This window comes from Epinephelus moara, chromosome 5 (assembly GCF_006386435.1).
Source record: "Epinephelus moara isolate mb chromosome 5, YSFRI_EMoa_1.0, whole genome shotgun sequence".
NCBI classification, from domain to species: domain Eukaryota; kingdom Metazoa; phylum Chordata; class Actinopteri; order Perciformes; family Serranidae; genus Epinephelus; species Epinephelus moara.
In genome coordinates, this window is record NC_065510.1 from 27,192,370 (window position 1) to 27,211,556 (window position 19,187).

At 43.2% G+C, this 19,187-nt stretch overlaps 1 protein-coding gene across 2 annotated transcripts in view; it reads right to left on the reverse strand.

Annotated features, from left to right (window-relative positions):
* Positions 1 to 478: 478 nt before the first annotated feature.
* The window catches only part of elfn1b (extracellular leucine-rich repeat and fibronectin type III domain containing 1b), a 168,597-nt gene continuing 149,888 nt past the window's right edge, over positions 479 to 19,187 (reverse strand). For both annotated transcript variants that reach the window (XM_050045504.1, XM_050045502.1), the window contains 4 exons: positions 9,609 to 10,374; positions 9,369 to 9,522; positions 6,806 to 6,972; positions 479 to 4,503 (listed from right to left, as the gene is read on the reverse strand). In XM_050045504.1, the coding sequence (XP_049901461.1) occupies positions 2,412 to 4,503; positions 6,806 to 6,972; positions 9,369 to 9,522; positions 9,609 to 9,898 (2,703 nt within the window). In that variant the 5' untranslated portion in view covers positions 9,899 to 10,374 and the 3' untranslated portion in view covers positions 479 to 2,411. The remainder of the gene's footprint in view (positions 4,504 to 6,805; positions 6,973 to 9,368; positions 9,523 to 9,608; positions 10,375 to 19,187) is intronic.

The following is a 19,187-nucleotide window of genomic DNA, read 5'->3' on the forward strand; positions in this document are numbered from 1 at the left end:
TTGTTAATACTGTGAATACTGCAGGTTTGTTAAATTCAAAATCCACTGAATTGAAATGTTTCTTGACTCCATCCCTGGTTTACAGTCCTCTTAAATGAGTTGTTGTAGCACAGTTCAGTATAGAATAAACAGCAGTATTTTTGTCATCACATTTTCCTCCTCTTTTCAGCCTCCAGTATTTAGATCCTGTACATGTAGTCTCTTGTCACCACACTACTAATCACATTTTATTATAACACTTTTTTTCAGTCCAAAACCTTTGATAAGGCAAAACCCCGTTGCTATTACTTCAATAGACGTCTGCAGTGGCAATTTTGAGCTTCTTGTGGACAACATTTGGTTCAATTGGTGACACAAACTGGTGTGAGGAAAGGCGTCCATGAGAATCTGCCCTGAGTGGTCAGATTTTGTTTTTTAGAAAGCCAAATATTCCTTATTTATGTCCCCTGACTGAAACACAAGTGGCCATCTGAAGAAATGTTTCTATCAGACAGATGAGGACACTGTTTGAACGCAGCTTGTACATCAGAAACAGAAAATCCAGCTGCTCAACAGTATTAATTTCTCAAAGAATACATTCATCTGTGTGTGGTTGTGTGTGGTTTGTGTGCATGAGTACACCTGAATGTGTATGCATGTGCTAGAGTCGTAACTGTAAGGGTGATGGTGGGTAAATAGCTGGGGCCGGGTCAGGGGGCTATAAGGGTCAATTTACTACCACAGTACTTTGGTCTTAGAAATGATTGGAGGATAGAAGGGGAGCAGTGAGCCAATGGGGGTGGATCGTTTTGTGCAAATTGTTGTTCTGTTTGGCAAACTGATGTGTATCGATGAAGAGGTCTGTAAATAGTAGTATTTAAAATCATTTCAAATACTTCTTTGTGATTTATCAAGTTGGCACAATGGCACCACAGTGGAACCAGAGGAATCCAAAAAAATAACAAGTAAAAACCTGGGAGATGGGAGGAGGAGGGAAAAAAAAAAGATTTGTTGATAAAACACAGTGGAGCTACAGTGTATCGGGAAGGAAGCTGAGAGTTTTAGGTCTTTTCCTAAGAGTCGTTTTTTGATTTTGAACAGTGCAGATATGTTTCCCCTGTGGGAATTAAAGACATTCATTTGAAGATTAGAATTTTTAGTTCGATTTCAAAATCAAAAACGTACCATTGTAAGTGAGCAGGTAGGTAACTAACTTGGGATTCTGGCTTCTGAAAAGTCTGAAAGATTTCAAAACCATGTTGTACAAACAAAACAGTCACCTCTGTTGCAAATATAGAACTTCTCTCTCTCATCTGTACAGCGTTCCCTCTTTAGGAGGATGAGGAGCAAGTGTAGCGGGGGTTCACCAAGAGAAAAGACGGGCTTGTTTTTGGCTCAGCAGAGAGCACATTCCTCTTGGTAGAAAAGAAGAACTCAAACGTCTCGTCCATCATAGTTTGTCTCTGTTGGTGTGTACTTCTCGGCTGAGAGGTTCAAAACAGTCAAAACACAGTCACAGGACAGAGCCATGCCATATTCAAATAATAGAATACTAATGATGAGGAGCATAGGAATAATAAGAAGACCAGTAATGTAATAAGAATAATTAATAGTAATAACATATCATTCTAGGTTTTTTAAATTCTCTATATAAAAACAGTGGCGAGGAGAAGTTGGTACACAGTAGGGCTCTACTATCCCCCCTTGGTTGATTTGGCACATTATACTCACTCTCTGGTGAGAGCTACCTACTCATTCTCAGCACAGTTGAATACAACTGTTGCCTGGCGACCCATCCAGAATTTCTCATTTTGATGTTTTAAATCTTCAAATCACGGCAAATCTTTCAGAACGTCTTGTATCAGAGCAGCGTCGCAGGGCGCGATGCAAAAACAACCTCCCCTAGCAAAGTAAAATCTTGATCAATCCACCGCCATAATCAGACTTGGTGAGGTTAATCTGCCGTGGTCATGTCTGATGAACGTCAGTCTCAAGGCAGATCAAAAGCGTAGCCAGGCTGTTCAGGATGGGTTGCCCGGCAACATTTAAGGTTTCTGCTCTTAATGTTGATTTTTTTTTTTTTTTTGTCATTCAAAACTTAGTACAAATAGCTACATAAGTCTGAGCTATAATGTGTATTACATTACAAAAAGTAACTCAGTCTCTCTATAAGTTATGATTTTTGTTCAGTATAATATATTAGTTTGGTCCTCCTTCATGTTCTCAGAAGCAAAGGCTTGGTTTGTGTAAAGTGTGTGAATATATAGATGTGTGTGTGCAGTTTGATTCTGTAGATCCTGTAAGGTGTGTGTGTGTGTCTGTGTGTATTTACAGGTCATTTTTGTATCAGTCTGTGTATCTGTATCAATATGTAATGGGTGCAGTGTTGTTATTTTCCATCCTCAAAGTGTTTGGGGTCTCCAGATGTGGGATCAGGTCTTCTGCTGGGCGGACACACCTTTCCAGTAGTCCAGTATGTCATGAAGATCCTCATCCTTGGCAAACTGAACCTTTCGCCTCAGCGCATGTCCAGCTGCCACGTATCCTTCGTCCTCCATGGACGCCTGCCGGTGCCTCTTACGGTGCAGTTTGAACCTCTCCCATAACCCCAGGGTCGGGGTGCAGAGGAGCCCTTCATCCTCCTCGTCTTCTTCTGGGCTGGAGCAGTAGCTGAGGTTGTGGTACTGGGGCGAGAGCGGGTAGTGTGGCGAGAGCTGGGAGTAGGCCAGCTCCCGCTGCTTGGCCTGCCTGCTGAGGGTGAGGGGGTCTAACATGGAGGGCTTTCGGGCCCCTGGGTGGTGATGCAGCTCCTGCAGGATCTGGGGGTGGTGCTGCAGCTCTTGGAGGTGCTGCTGGGAGCCGGGATAGGAGTGACGGTGTTCATTGTACTGGCGGATTCTCTGGGCTTCAGCTCGTAAGATAGCCGCTGCTGGGGTGACTGTGCGAATGGCCTCTCCTCCTCCGCCTCCCCCCCTCTCTCCTCTCTCTCCAGGTGAGGTCCTCTCGATGTAGCGGGTCTCTGACGAGTGATAGCCTCCCTCCGAGCGGAATGAGCGAGGGCTTCGGGCAGAACCAGGAGAAGAGGAGGTGCTAGGCCTTTTGGAGGTCGGAGGTGCCTCCACGCTGTGGTGTCGCTGCAGAGAATGATGATAGCTTCTCCCCCTCTCTTCTCTCCCTCCTCTTCCTCCCTTATAAACTGGGGAGAGGAACTCGCCTCCTCTATCTCTCTCTCCTTGCTCAGAGAGAAGCACCAGCTGCGGCTCTGCAGTAGAAACGGCCCCTCCACCTGCAGAAGAGGGGGATTTCATCCCCTGTTGGAAGGAGGTAGACTCAGATTTTAGGGCATCTATACAGTTGTTGATGATCTGGTTAACTTTATCGACTTCTTTAGCTATGGTTGAGATCTCTGCTACTGAACCCTGGGGATTTGCTTGTGGTGACATCTCTCTTTCCCGCTCTCGTTCTCTCTCCCTTTCAATGCCAGACCCTCTCACCTCCATGTAGTTGAGTTTAGCAGGCTTGTGCACCGGTGTTTCTATCACCTCCTGCAGCTTATATGGATCAATCTCACCACCCTGAGGAAGGTAGGGCATTCTGGACAGACTCTCCCCAGCACCAAGCTTCTGGGAAACAGATCCTCCGCTCCCTCCCTCTATATCCCCTTCTCCACCATACTTGAGCTCTATCAGAGTCCTTTGAATCCTGCTCATCTTTCTCTCCTTCTCCTCCATGATCCTCTTCCTCCTCAGGCAGTGGACTACTAGGCCAAGGAACAGTAACATGCCGAACAAACAGCCCAAAATAGTCATAATGTAGTGAGTAGCTGATGACTGATTAGCTATCCTCTCAGCCTCGGCCCGGCGGCCAGTGGAGATGGTCAGACAGGTGTGGTTGAAGCGCAGGGAGTTTCGTATAGAAGCCACACAGTATGTGTAGTCGGTGTTAGGTTTCAAGTTCTTGAGCTCAATATCTTCTCTTTGACTTTTCAGATTCTGGATATCTGTGAAGAAGCTGTTGTTATAAAGCACCAGGATGTACATTTTCCTGTACGGGTAGGGAATCTGAACCGTAATCACAGCGCTCGAATGTAGCACCTGCTTTAACATCATGATTGGATTGACGTCAGAGAAAATGGGGCTCAAGCTGATTACCTCATCAGGAGGAGTCCCAGAAGCACAATCGTCCAATCCGCAGGGAGAGGCGAAATCTGGGACCGGGGTGGTGGAATCAGCTGCACCAATGACATAGAAGGATGTCACGCTGCCATCATCTGTGCATACAAGACTGAGCACATGCAGTGCATTGCGTTGGGTAGGCATGCGGGGGTTCTGGCTCAGGAGGTTGTAGCCGAAGAACCCTGAAGGGGAATCGCACACCATCCTCTCACTGGTCCTGTTGGGAAAGGATGAGAGCCAGCGCAGGAAACCCAGCAGCTCACAAGAGCAGTTGAAGGGGTTGGTGTAAAGTTCACAAGTGGTCAACTTAGAAAGTCCAGAGAACAAACTGCCATCCAGCACCTGAATCCTGAGAGGGGACAAAAGAAAATCATACATTTAAATGAAGATTAAACACCCGCACAGCTCAACACCGTATCACCAATCTGTCAACAATCAATATCAAAAAGTGTTACACTGATTTAGTACTGTACATCTTTAACACAGTTTGACTTATTGTGGACAATGTAAAAAAAGTATCTTAATTGATCTTTTCCATATATGTATACTTCTCTCTTGTCAAAACCAGGCTCCTACATTACCCACAATGCAACTCACTCATAGGTCTGGTGAGCTCAATTCTTTTTTCACTCCACACTGCCATAGTTTTTCATTTTCAAACTTGTAGTCTTCAACCCCTCAAGTGACATTACTTGAGGAAATTGATCAGATTTGCAGAGCTCCCTCTGGAGCCAGAGACTGCTTTGCTTTCTGAACCTTCTCCACATATGCAGTAGTATTCCTCACGACCTGTAAACAGACTTTGATGTGTAAAATCGGTGCGCTTCCCCTTTAAATGCACTTTGTTACTCAGTGTTCTTGTACCTCAGTTTCTGGTCTTAAACATTTCCCAAAATACCTTTCAGCAAGCCACAAAGAGCAGCTAAATCTCTGCTGTTGCTTTTACATTTAAGTCAAGAGATCAATACCAGTTATGGTACCGATAGTAAGAACAAGACAGTTATTCCCACTGAGGATAAAGTGTCTCAACTTTTATTTAAAAGATGTGTTGTTGCAGCATTGCATCATGGTTTACTGAGGATACTGCCAGGGAGAAAAATTGGTAACTCTGTATCCGCTGCGATGTTGTTTTTCCAGCAAGCCTGTAAGCATCAGTGCAAAGTGGTAATTTTGAAAGCAGCCCTTGACACCAAGCCTGACATTTAACATTGATGTTTTGGCCAGATTTAATGATAGACTACACAGGATTTTCTCTAAAAACAATGTGTAGACTCATACAGAGGTAATCCCTCTCAATCATCACTTAAGACCAACTAGAAGTGTGGCTGTGTATTTATCTGCAGGGATGTTTATCGGTGTGCACCCCTGCAGTGCTCAGACTCGAACGCCTCATTTCCACATGTGACTGGTGTCCGTAGATCCATAAATATACAGATGATGCCTCTAGTGTCCAACGCAAGGAAGTGCATTTCTTTACGGATGGATAGAAACCTGATACAAACTACCTGTAGCCATGGGGGAGAGGCTAATTTTGTCAATTTTTCGCCATCCAGTATTTTGGAATATCTGCTTGGAACATTACCGGGACAAAAACAGGACCTGACAGGTATTTGGCATGTTTTGTGAAATATTTAATGAAAAAAACATATGAACGGCTCAACAAGTCATAATGACAATCTGACTGTATAACCATATTTTAGCAGAATAACATTACTCAGATTTACAATATGTTAAAACTAGATGAACAAGTTCTTTTTAATCAAACAAACTCACTTGACAACAAAGACAGGCAACTGAATTGAAGGAAACAGCCTGTTGGCTAGTTAGCAGCGTGTTAGCTAAGCTAGCACACTGTCGTATGGTGTCTCCTAACGTTTAACGTACTCGCTGCAAGTCCGGACCTAATATTACAGAGGGGAGGAGTTTCACAGGCACATCGGATATCACAGAGATTCCCATAAGAATGAATGGACCTCCAGTTGCCTTGTCTCCGTACACGTACATTGTGGAAATGAGGCGCAAGCAGCAGGCATCAAAAAGACACAGCGCCGACAAAATGCTAATGTAGCAAGGTGAAATGCCAAACGAGGATGAATCGGAGGATGGCTTTTTACTTTCATTTTCGCTGGCAACCGTATTTACTAACAGCAACCGATAGAAAGAAACTTATTTTATTCTCCTATCTGGAAATGCTTAAATGTTATAATGCTTGTTTTCTCTGTCCAGTTAGCATCATACATCAATGAACAACAAATTATGGACCCAGATTGCGAGAAGCATTTTCAGTTTTTGCATCAAATACCCATTTCACGTCACTATTAAAGAACGAAGTTGCTGTGTTAGTTGCAACTATTATAATTTATTAATCGTTAAATTGTTGAGTCTATAAATTTTCAATTACTTGTTTTTTCCAACTAATATTTTTAAAGCCCAAATACATTACTTTTAAGTGATAAAACATTAAACCAGCAAATCCTCACCCTGAAGATTATCCAGCATTTTTCACTTCAGTGATTAATCCATTCATAAAATTGCTGACATTCTTTTCTCAGTTTTCTACCTGATTAATCAACTAATTGTTTCTGTGCTACCACAGCATTTTGTCTCTCTCTCCCGTTACACACACACGTACATGGACCCCGGGTCGATACCTGTTCATGGAGAGGTCTATATTTTCTATGTTGGGGCATTCCCAGAAGGTGTTGGGTGTAACAGTCTCGATGAGGTTGGCTTGCAGGTAGAGATACTGCAGCTTGCCCAGACCTCGCAGCATCCCCTCTGTCAGGTTCCTCAACTTGTTAAAACCCATCTGGAGAACCTGGGGAGACAAATACAAGTGGGATTATTCTAATCTCTGAAGAGCCGGCCAGCGCCAAGCATCACACACTACAAGCTGGAAACATGCTAAACAAACAGACAACGATTCAGTACAATTCATGTTTCACATGGTGATCTAAGCCTCTATGCTGTGCTCAATTTACTAAGATCTTTCTTGTTCACATTTTACCTCCTGGCTCAGCTCCAGCAGCTGGGGTAGATGTGTAAGCATGCCAGCTCATTATGGCTGCATTCAGCTCAGTTTGGTGAAAGCACTTTTTCATGTTTTTTTGTTTCTGTAAGCCATAATGAGCGAGTGTTGTCTTTTTTGTGTGTTCTGTGTCCATCTGTGTGTATAGTGCTGGAAGAGTTTAGATCCTTTACTCAAGTAAAGTAGTGGCAGTACCAGTGTGAAAATACTCCCTTTGATTACAGTTAAAAGCCCCTCATTCACTGTTCTGAATATTATCATTAAAATGTAATTAAAGGAGCTATAACATTCACAGCATTAATATAGCAGTAAACAACTATTAGCTATGTAAAGATATAGTGGATTAATGTTGTCCTGAGCGGCGAATGAAGTCACACTCCCTTTGTGTGTTGTAATCTGAGCTTTCCTGTTTGTTGTGGTAAACAGTCCTACTGGCTAGCTAATTGCTGCAGCTCGCACTGCACTCATATGAGGGTTCCGATCCACGATGGCTGAACCGCGTCATCATGGAATCAAAATGCCTACACCCCAGTTCCCCCCTTAGGTCGGAATTGTTAGCTCTGTTAGCTCTGCCAGCACTGTTTGTGGTGCTAGCAATGTTAGCTGCTAGCTGCCTGCTCAGCCACCTCCATGCTGAAAGCCGTGTGATGGAAATCCTGACTCAAACTCTTAATTGTAGATATGCTCTGAAAGTTGCACACAGATCCTTTAATATTAAAAGTAATATTAGTTATTATGAAGAACTGTTTAAGTACCTATACCAAAATAATACATATATTTTTTTAATAATTTTTGAGGAATACTGTAGAACTTCAATTAATAGCCCGGGCTACTATTTGCTTAAATCACTGAAATCAACAGGCTTACATTTGGGACAGGCATCTATATGGGACAGGCCTTTAATTCCTTTCACACAAAACTGGGAATGGCAAATACAATCAAATTGTTTATTTAAACCAGTATGAATATTACTTGTATAAAAATTAGGCTTCAGATAATATATATCAATCATGAATTATTCATTTGATCGAGCCCCGACAGACAGCACATCAGAGAGAGAGAGTTATGGTACACAAGAATTACAGCACCCAGCATACCGACACAACACCACTTTATCCTGTTAAAACAATACTCACAACTTGGATTAATTTTTATGAAAAATCCTTTTAATTCTTTTGATCTGAGGACCCTAATGGACTAAAGAAATATGAATAACTTACAGGTCAATCGAGGAATTGAAACATAATTTGAGGTAGCCAACAACCCGGTTTTACACATCTGAAGAACTTCTATAAAAAACAATGAACTGCTTGGCAACCAGACCAGGTGTTTAATTGAGACAGGTGTTTATTTATCAAAATGTGTAGCTACACCGGGCTAGTAAAAGGGACTGGGTGTTTAATTGGGACTAGGCTTTAACTGAGGCTTTACGGTATACAAAAATTCTTTTTCCATTTAACAATTGAAAACAAGTTCTCAAATATTAAACAACCATATGAGAACTTTGCCTACGTAAAGGTCAGTCTAAACATTTAAATATTTCATTGAAGGGTATGTTAACAAGATAAGGAATACGAGCAAACATTTGACACCAGTTTACTTGACAGATTTTGATACTCTTTGCTACTGTACAGACACATCTTGGACAGTAACACAAAAGTGTTGAGGATTGATGACTAGGGTTAATTATATATATACCTGCTGATGCATTAATTTGTAAGGTTTTAAATGTTACAGTTGGATTTAATTTAATTACTTAATATATTGTTTAATCTTAATCATCTTAAAAACTGGATCGAATTTTATGCTGATCAAATCTTTTGTGTGTAAAACGTCAATCACGTCACTGTAACATTATCCAACACTATTCATTTCAAATAAATGTAGCCTTTAAAAGAAAAAAAAAAGAATATTAACCACTATGTTTGGGAGCATTTTTTTTTAAGATTTACATCATCAGTAGGAAATACTGTGTACTAAGACAAAATAACACATTATTGGATTATAATGTAGTGGAGTAAAAAGTAAAATATTTCCCTGAAATGTATCAAGGTAGAAGAGTTAAGTAGCTTTACACACTGTAATGTCAGCATACCCAAATACCTTATAATGTACCATAACCCAGTACTTGATAAATGCACTTTCCTCCATTGTGTGTATATGCAGTACAATATATCATTGCTTACCTGCAGGTTGAATTGTGCTGAGAACGCTCCATCTTCCACATAGCTGATATCATTCTTGGTGAGGTTCAGATAGGTGAGGTTGCCAAAGCGACTGAGTGAAGAATAATGGACCGACCGTATCTTGTTCTCATTCAGCCTCAGATCCACAATAGTGCTGTTGAGAGAGGTGTGAAGGCTGTAGATGTTTGACAAAGAGGCAACATAATATTGACAAAACTCTCTCATCATAAGTTTCCTTACCTGTTGATATGAGAGGGGATGGCCTCATAAGGCGGCTGGTTCATACTGCAGATGGCCAGCCACACAAAGCCTTTCTCGCCTTCGATAAGCCAGCAGTCAGCTGTTACCATTGGCAACCGCATTACTGACAGCAGGGCGAGCCAACAGAGGAAGGAGCTGGCTGTGGACAGGACCACTGATGAGGAACCTCCAGTCACGTTATGTCTCTGCCGTCCCTGTCCTGTCCTCTGGGCCATTTGGGAAGTCGTTACAATATCCATTGGAGAAACCCGAGCAGAGATGCTTGCCATCTAACATTTATCCATGCAGGCTAGTGCCATTTGAAAGGGACTGCGGGCTTGTTTGTACAGTAGTATCTCAGTGTGTGGTGGCTTGGTGTTGCCTTATTGTCAGAGTTGTGTCTGCACTGCTTGAAGCGTAGTCACAGCATGGTAAAAAAGTTTCTCTTTAGCTTGTCTTGTAACAGTACAGCAAATTAAAGACTGAGTTGTGTGAGGAATTAAGGATTTATCAAAGTAGAAATGAGCGCAGGAATGGGAGGTATCACTTCATTGGCAGTATGTGTGTCTAGGTAAACTGTATCAATTGTTCAATTAGGGGGTCGCATTTGATTTGTTATGTATAAATTGGCAAGAGGAAGTCATCCTGGTGCCAGATTGGCTGGTGCTCATGTCTTCTGTGGCCATCTGCATCTCTGATTGGACGAGCACCTCTTTTCTTTCTTCCTCATTGCTCGCTGCTCTGTACTTGGTGTGAGAACTCGTCCCTGGCGGGGAGAGACAGAGAGAAGGGAGGAGGGCGTTAGGGAAGAATCGCTAATGAAACACAGTGGTTTATACCAACAAACACAACCCTATTACCAGCATGATGAGATGGAGGTAGTTATTTCTTCTTATATAACAGTCTGGCATGCACACACCCACGCCCACACCCACCCACACACACACACACACACACACACACACACACACACACAAATTATCTGCCATGCCAATAGCCTCAAGGCTTTGATAGACCTGGGCAAAAAATGGTCTAAGAATGGCCCTTACTCTGATACTGTATCTAATTAATTAATCTGCTCTAAATAAAACACTTCCTGGGAAAAAACAAAAAACTAAAAACAGCTGATGTCTGACGGAACAGGAGAGACAGAGGGGGGCGGGGTAAAAGAAAGAGCTGTGGAGATGTGAGGAGGAGGATGAAGAAGTGTGTGCAAGAGAGTGGTGAGGAAAGATGCTTGGGGGAGGGGAGGGAGATGGCGAGATGGAGCGGAGAGCGAGGTAGAGTGAGGGATAAGGCAGTAAGGAGAGAAGGAGGCAGAGATTCTGTGAGAAAACGAGGAGGCTGGGAAGAGAGAGGGATGTAGAGTGGCTCTCTGTCTGGGGAATTTGCTAGAAGAGTGGCTCCCTCTTCTCTTTGAGAGCCTTTTTCTCAGTTGTAAGAGCAACAAACAGGATGTGACATTATGGAGGGGAAGAAGAAGGAGTGGGAAGGAGCAAAAGGTCCGGCCTTCCTCTCAAACATCTTTTGGCTGCCGTTCCCTCCTTATTGATTACAGATGAATAGTGAGGCAGAGAGGTGCTGATGTGTCACCTCTAATCTGAGAAGGAGAGCAATGCTTTTTGAGAATGGAAAAAAAAGCTTCTCTGAACTTTTATGTGTCCTTGTGAAGAGCAAAAGTCCTGACGTCATGTCCTGGTTAGCTTCTCTGACTCATTCTTATCTCTCAGTAAGGGTCTCTTTGATCTTTCTTTCTAAGAAAAGGGAAATGGGGGATTTACTATGCGTATTCTAAGATAACGATAATGTACTGTACGTCATTACAACTTGCTCCATTATCCATGATGTTGACGCTGTCTTCTATTATCTTTCCAGCCTCTTAGCTGTAATCTCTGCTGTCTGAACAAGAGAAAGACTCTCAAGCCACACTGGCCGCTCTGTGCTGTTTTGCATGTATATTGTTCCCCTTGGTCACTATCTGATTTTGCTTGTTAGCATGCTGACATTTGCTAATTTCACACTAAACACAGAGTACAGCTGAGGGTGATGGGAGTTTTGCAGGTATTTAGCCATACATGAATTTGACATGTTAAAATTTTGGAGTTTGCATGTTCTCTCCATGTGTCAGTGTGGGTTTTCTCTGGGTACTCCAGCTTCCTCCCACAGTCCAAAGACATGCAGGTTAATTGGTGACTCTAAATTGCCCGTAGGTGTGAATGTGAGTGTGAATGGTTGTCTGTCTCTATGTGTCAGCCCTGTGATAGTCTGGCCTGTCCAGCTGGGATAGGCTCCAGCCCCTCGGCGACCCCCAACAGGATAAGCGATTATGGAAAAGGAATGAATGAGAATTTTGGCCTCATGGTGGCGCTAGATGAAAAAATAAGTGACTGCCAAAGTTATTACAATTCTTTCTGAGAGGAACATGAATGTTTGTACAAAATGTTATGTCAATCCATCCAACAATAGTTGAGATATTTCAGGACATCCTTAGGCCTCATTTACACCGCAAGCAATGCATTCGCGTTGCGCTCACGAAGCTGTCCACAAGCATTGCAGTAACACACGTGTATTCACACCAAAACCGAACAGAGGCGTTGCGCAGCGGCCGCTGCTGTCCTGTCAAAATACAAACCACACCCGAACAGTTGGTGGCGGTAGTGCACTGTGTTTGCAAATCTCCAATAAACCCCAAAGAAGAAGAAGAAGTGAGTTTGGACCCAAAGCCCAGGGTGGACAGGTTTGCATGCCAGTGATTATTCCAGTGCTTGGAGAATTAATATTTAGCGCTACAAATGGGTAAGTACATGAAACATGTGCCTGTCAGGTCTCGCTTGGTCAAGGGGGAGATGTCTACTGTGGCCGAGAGAGGTCACAACACACGCAAACTCGTGTTTTTTGTTGAATACCGACCATTCACTCGCAACTCGTGCAAATCGGCGTCTCTCTCTATTTTCGAGCTTGCTTGCGAAAGCAGCGCGACTCGAGCAGCACATAGAACGGATGCAGGGTGAATGCTCTGACCTGTTAACATGCTTGCCGAAATGAAAACGCGAGTAAACAGCGACCGTACGCGAGCGCTACGCAAACGCGTCGCTTGCGGTGTAAATGAGGCCTTAGAGCCATGCCACTAGTGTCAGACAGAGGTGGGCAGTTTGATACTTACGATCCTTGTTAACTGTGAACTCTACTCCAGCGTAGTATAACAAAAATAGGTTTCAAGATTAGTAATGTTGTTTTTGCCACCTGTTATGTAACTTAAAAATAGTAACATCAGACAGTTGTGGCCTGTTTTTAGGTGGCAAAAATTAGTCATCCTCAACATTTGTTGTGTTGTGGTTTCAGAATAGTCAAGACAGTTGGAGAGCTGTTGGATACAAAAAAGGATGCAGGCTCTACAGGATGATCTTCTGTTCTTCCCAAATGATTTACAGATATTTAGGCATTTTTTTTCTTTGCATATCTGCTGCTGTTGTGTGCATGCACACAGCAGATTTTACAAATTTAACATGTCCATTGTTTATCATTAAACTTGTCCTGACAGTTAACAGTTAACAGAGAATAGAAAAGGATATGCTTATTGCCTGGCTATTCATTTGGTAATGAAGATGTATCCAGTAGCCTTTTAATGATAAATTCACCTCATTAATCCTGACACATGGCTCCCCTTTACAAGATCATTCTTTTTAATAATAAAAACTCTCGGTATTGATGATTCTGGCCCTGGTGTTTCTTTGTATCATATCAAAACCAAATTCTGTGGTGCTGCTGTCAGAGCTTGTCACTCCACTGGCCTCAGTCTGTCAACCTGCTGATATTCAATCTGCAACAGTCTTGAACTTGGGGGAAAGGTGTTTTTCAAGGCAGCAAAAACAGATATATAGACAACACTATTAAAAATGTACCATTCCTGTCTAAACAAATGGAGTGCAACACAACCTCACTCATCAATATCTTGTGCAGTCACACATGATGTTGAAGTGCAGGTTTTATTTAGTTTACTGTGGTACTGTGAATGTCAGAGAGATTGTGAAGGAGGTTTCCTTCCCTTTAGAACAGAACCTGGAAGTTCTGATTTCATCCCTGCCCTCTGTATAAACGTCACAAATGCACAGTGGCGTATGTGAGCGTTTTAGGTGCGTACGCAAAAGCAAAGGCATTTCCACCCAGTCAGCACAATCTATAATTGATGGTGAGACTTCCTCCCACATAGCATGAGACAAACTACCCAGTTAGGCCACCAGAGAAAGGGTAGGGACTGCTGCCAGCTACGCACACACACACACACACAAACAAGCACACATATGCACAGGAAATGTCCGTTCTGCTGACCAAGGGTTAAGCGTGGGTAAACAAACTGTTGAGAGGGGAGAACATGGGGGTGTAGCGAGGATGCAGATCAGGCGAGGAGACTAAACAGTTTAGTTAACATGCAGAGACCGCTGATTTCTGCCTGACCTCTTTTTGTACCGAGGTAAAGTGATGTCGGCTGAAGGGGCAGAACACAGAACAGCAGTGCAGGGCAGCGGAGAGCAGAAATAGATACAGTCGCAGATACTGGTTTGCACTTGACCTCCTTTTGTAGTAAATACACTTGTAGTAGCTAACGTGATCTACGCAGGAGGAGCTGTTAAGAGTCTGTCGGCCTCTTTTCCATTTTGCATCATTCATCGCCTTCCCCGACCGCCCTCATGCTCGCTCTGCGTATACACACACACACACACGCCGCTGGAATATTCCTGCACTCAGCATCATGACCGGCTCGCTATCCAGTCTTGTCACACTCAAAGATTTATAGGGTACAAACCGTCATAAGGAGGGAGACTGAGATGGACTCTAACCTTGCTTTACTGAAAGGTTGACGGGTATTATGTCATGGCCGTGGTTGTTTCGGGATATATTGTGTGGATGTATGTTTTCAGAAAAAATAAAACTGTATGAGAAAGAACCTGGAGAGTGTTGAGAAGTGAGCTTGGTGACACTGAGGCACACAAACAGACAGCAGTGTCACCTTTCCCACACACCACTGAGTGTGCCGAGCTCTCTACAGGAGTGTGTTTTTCTGCACAACACGCGTTTCATTCAGCTCATCACACATACGTAATCACAAGCTTGCTGTTAACATGAAAAACACTTCGCCCAGCATCGTTACATGTCTTAAAACTGTCATGACTAAATATCTTCGTACATTCATCGATTCTAATCTCAGCGAGCCTGCAGCTAGAGAAATAAACAGCAGCAAATGAGGCAAGTTAATTAAAAATATTCAAAATCAAAACAGAAAACATCCTTCATTGTATTTCCAATGCTCGCCTCTCCTCTCAGACCTCTCTGTGTCATAAAGTATCCGACGACAACAACAACAGCAACAAAACATACCCACAGTATGAGTCAGAGAGCAGAGGAGAGTCGAGCTTAAGAAATACAATAAGGATGTTGTATCCTGCTGAGGAAGGTTAAAGCTTTTCTTTCTACCTCTGCCAGGAGAGCTGCATTTTCAGTCCTGTTTGTTTGATAAAGGGACTTAACAGATTTCAGTGGCATCTGGTTGAAGGTTAGGCCGTGGGCCAAGGAAAAGGCGCTTAGATTGTGGTGCAGATCCTAAAATGTGCTTTTTGTTGTTGATATTTTACGCTTGCTTTTTATTCCTTACTCAAATGAATAACATTAAGCACATGTATTCAGTGTTTGCCAGTGATGTGTTTAATTTGATGCCTATCCGAATGCTAATTTGCCTATTGAGATGTTCTTTCAGTTAAGGTATGCACTCTGTGCTGTTAATTTCTAAGAAATAGTCCAGAACGTAACTCCCTGTAAAACCTTAACTTGACATTTTAACACTTTGGTTTTTGTCCAAATTTTACAACAACATACAGTTAGAGTGTGTCTGTTTCCCTGTGCTTCCAGTCTTTATGTTTAGCAAAAGTAATTGTCTCTTTACTGTAGCTTCATATTTAACATATAGACATGGAAGTGGTATTGATCTTTCACTCAACACAGCATCATCTCTGTGTAACATTGGTACAACCATATAAAGCTCAATAAGGCAAGGAACAAGCCAGTAAACACTTTAGTTGGATTATTTAATCCACTTTATTTGGAGGTAAACCTTATGTTAGCAAGCCAGAAAGTCAGTAATAATCCCTCCTTGGACATTAAAGCCCTTTTTAGATAAGAGTTGTGCAAATTTGCAGGAAAGCCCAATCAGTCTTCTTTCAGCATTGACAGTATAAAAACAAAATCGGGGAGTGCAGCAAAATGCCACCTACCTACTTTTGATTATACAGAATGCGCCTTTTTCGGGGCAATGGGGGGCGTGAGCAAGTAACAAAACGTGTAGCTCAGCGTGTGACAGAAACGCGAAGCCGCGGCTGGTCAGTCCTTCGGCGATTCTCTCGTAAGTTGGCCCGTCCTTCACCGTCCCCGTCATCTGACGGTTAATGGCCTCTTAGTTTGCGAGGGCAAGGAGGGCGCGCAATTCCTTGTCTCCCCAGTTACTCATCTCTACAGTGTCTGTCAGGTTTGTGTTTCCCTCTTGCTACTAGCTGCTTGCTAATTCCTGCTATCAGCTGTTTCCTGTTTATCCAGTGGCTCGCACTTGCGGCGTCATCAACAGCTCCTCCCACAAGTCTTCAACAGCCCCTCCTGTTGCAGAAGGCCGCCTCGGTCTGTTAAAACTAAAAGGGTTCTGCCAATATGACTACCCTATGAGGCGGAAAATTGGGCACCTCGGATCAACTCGCCAATCCGGCTCTGTGTGTCTAAACGCTCGCAGCTTGCTGGCAAAACGGCCCAACATTCACGGAAAATCTGGCAGTGTAAAAGAGGCTTAAGACTATGTGCATGCTCAACACAGTACGGTAACTACAGGAGATCAACCAGGAAGTCTGTTTGTTAACTGTGGTAGATACTTTTTGACTTGTATTTCTCATTCGAATAAGTTTTAAGTTCACTGAAATAGATATGTGGCGCCACATCGTCACAGAAAACCAAATGTACCTCAGGTTTTAACAGATCTGGGGAAAACTGCATTTTCCTACTCTGCACCTTGGACATGGAACAATCTTCAAAAAGATCCAAAATTAGAAACACTTATATCCATCAATGAATTTAAGAGCATCATAAAGAACGTGGTGACAGATACATGTGCTTGTTTTTCTTGAGAGGGCTATGTTTGAATAGTTGTTGTTTTATTGTGGATTTTTGTATTATTGTATTTGTTGCATTTTAAATGTGTTTTGATCGGCTGCTACCTTGGCCAGGTCTCTTGTAAAAGAGATTTTTAATCTCAATGAGACTTCCTGGTTAAATAAATAAAATAAATAAATAAATCCACAGGCACGCACACACACACACTCACACACTTTTTTCCTCCAGGCCTGTGACTGATGAACAGCACTTAGGAGATAGGTTATACTCCTGGGCAGGTTGTGAAATATGAGCACATTGATAACAGGCACGCATTAATATACGCACATACAGCACATGGACAAAGAACCATAAACGCACACACAAACACACAGAAACACACAGCACAAGTTCACTCAGTGTGTAGTGGGGCGTCACACACTCTGCCAGTTCTCCCGTTATATACCATTCCAAACCAGATTGCAACACAACAGCACCCAACAAAGCTGCGAGGAGCCATCAACTAGAAATGATGATGAAGGTGAAGGAGAAGCAGGAAAGACAAATGACCCATGATGCCCATATACAGTACTGCGTCCGTACTGTGCTCGCACTGTGTGTGTGTGTGTGTGTGTGTGTGTGTGTGTTTGGATTTACCCTAAATCCACACCGTATTTGCATGCAAGCGAAAGTCCTCTGAGAATAACTTAATGATGAAGCTGAAGTCTGCTTCTGTTTACTGTCCAGAACCAAAGGAGGAGGACGTGATGCAATTTAGCATCAGAACGGTGTTTTGTTATCTGCAGTTTAAAATGTTGATGAATTCAAACTCCATTTCTGATACTGCGTAAAGTGTGTATTTTTATGCAGTAGTCTTGCAAAGTATTTGGGCTACTTAGGGTTTTATCGGTAGTGGTGGAGTACCTCTAACCTCTAATTCTGAATGCATTTAATCCAATGCAATTTTATCTCATTGATTGCGGCCTCGCTGTTCACGGTTCGCTCTCTTTACACAGTGTAAGAGCTCTACTGAATATTACTATTAATACAAAAAACACCATTTCCTTCTGCTGGTGTTTCATTTAAAAAGTGTTCAGCTGGTTCAAGTTTTTTTGAGTAAAACATCCACAGGAAATCCATGTTCGTCATCAATAGCACTAACCGTGAACTCGTATTAAAGGAATAGTTCAGATTTTTTTAAAGTGGAGTTGTATGGGGTATTTAGCTATAGTCGGTGTATTACATACAGTAGATGTCTTTCAGCACACCCCCAGTTTGGAGGGGTGGCAGGAGGGCCATCACCGAGGCTATGCAACGTACTGCTGTGGACAGGGGGCAGCAACAAAATGTGTTTAAAGCTCCTACAAGGAACTTTCATTTTGAGTTGATTTTGGCAACCCTGTGGACAAAAGCGGTAGTGTTTTGCCGGAATGAAGCCTACACTTCCCATGAGCTCTAGCGCGTATTGTCGTAAAGACGCTTACCTGAATCGCGCATGTGTTTGTTTTGGGGATGAATAAAACAACAAGACAGGAAAACTTTGCCCCTGCTCCTATCGGGGATCCCAGCTCACCTCTGTCGCGCCCCAGCTCCACCTCTCCGGCGTAAGCGCCACTGCCGCCGGGGTAAACGCAGCGGTCGGCTGGTAAGGCTGAAGGCCTGTTTGGCGAGCACTTCCACGGCTTCTTGGACTGAGTATGGAGCGGTGCCTCGCCTCTTTATTTCTCGGCACTCGCTGGACCCTGTCGACGCCTGGCTGGTACCTGTCGTCGGCCCGGATGAGGTGTTCCAGCCCCGCGGCCCCTGCTCTCCTCGTCCCCGCTGGCGCGGGGTGAATCTGCGCAACCTGCGGCCTCTGTGTGTGGCTCCCCGGACAGCTAACGCCGTGGACCCGCCGGCTCCTGCCAGGATTGGGCTGGTAAATGCTAGATCGCTAGCGAACAAAACGTTTATCCTGAAGGATTTCCCTGACTTTCGAGGATTGGATTTTCTCTGTGTGACTGAGACGTGACTGACTGTTGATGAGTCCAGTGCTTTCACAGAACTTTTACCCAATGATTGCTGCTATTTTAACTCCCCGCGGACGTCGGGTCGAGGAGGAGGAATAGCAACTATTTATAAGAGTCACTATAAATGTAAGCAGCTAGGTAAGATGACATATGCCGTCTGAGTGCCGTAAATCGCTTCGTCCTGGAAGCAACCTGCGGCGGACCCGGAGACAGTTTCCTAAAGGTATGGATATACACTATATAAAAATAGCTTATCTTCACACCGATGGTCTCATTTGCTGTTGTAGGTCACGCACAGACATCAGCAGAAACGAGACTTTTGCATATCCAGTTAAAAGTTCCTTGTAGCGGCTTTAAGCCACCTAAACAAAGTCCCACCTAAAAAAACTTTAACAGTATAAGTGTATACTATACTGAGAATATTTTCACCTCTTTACTTTTCCAG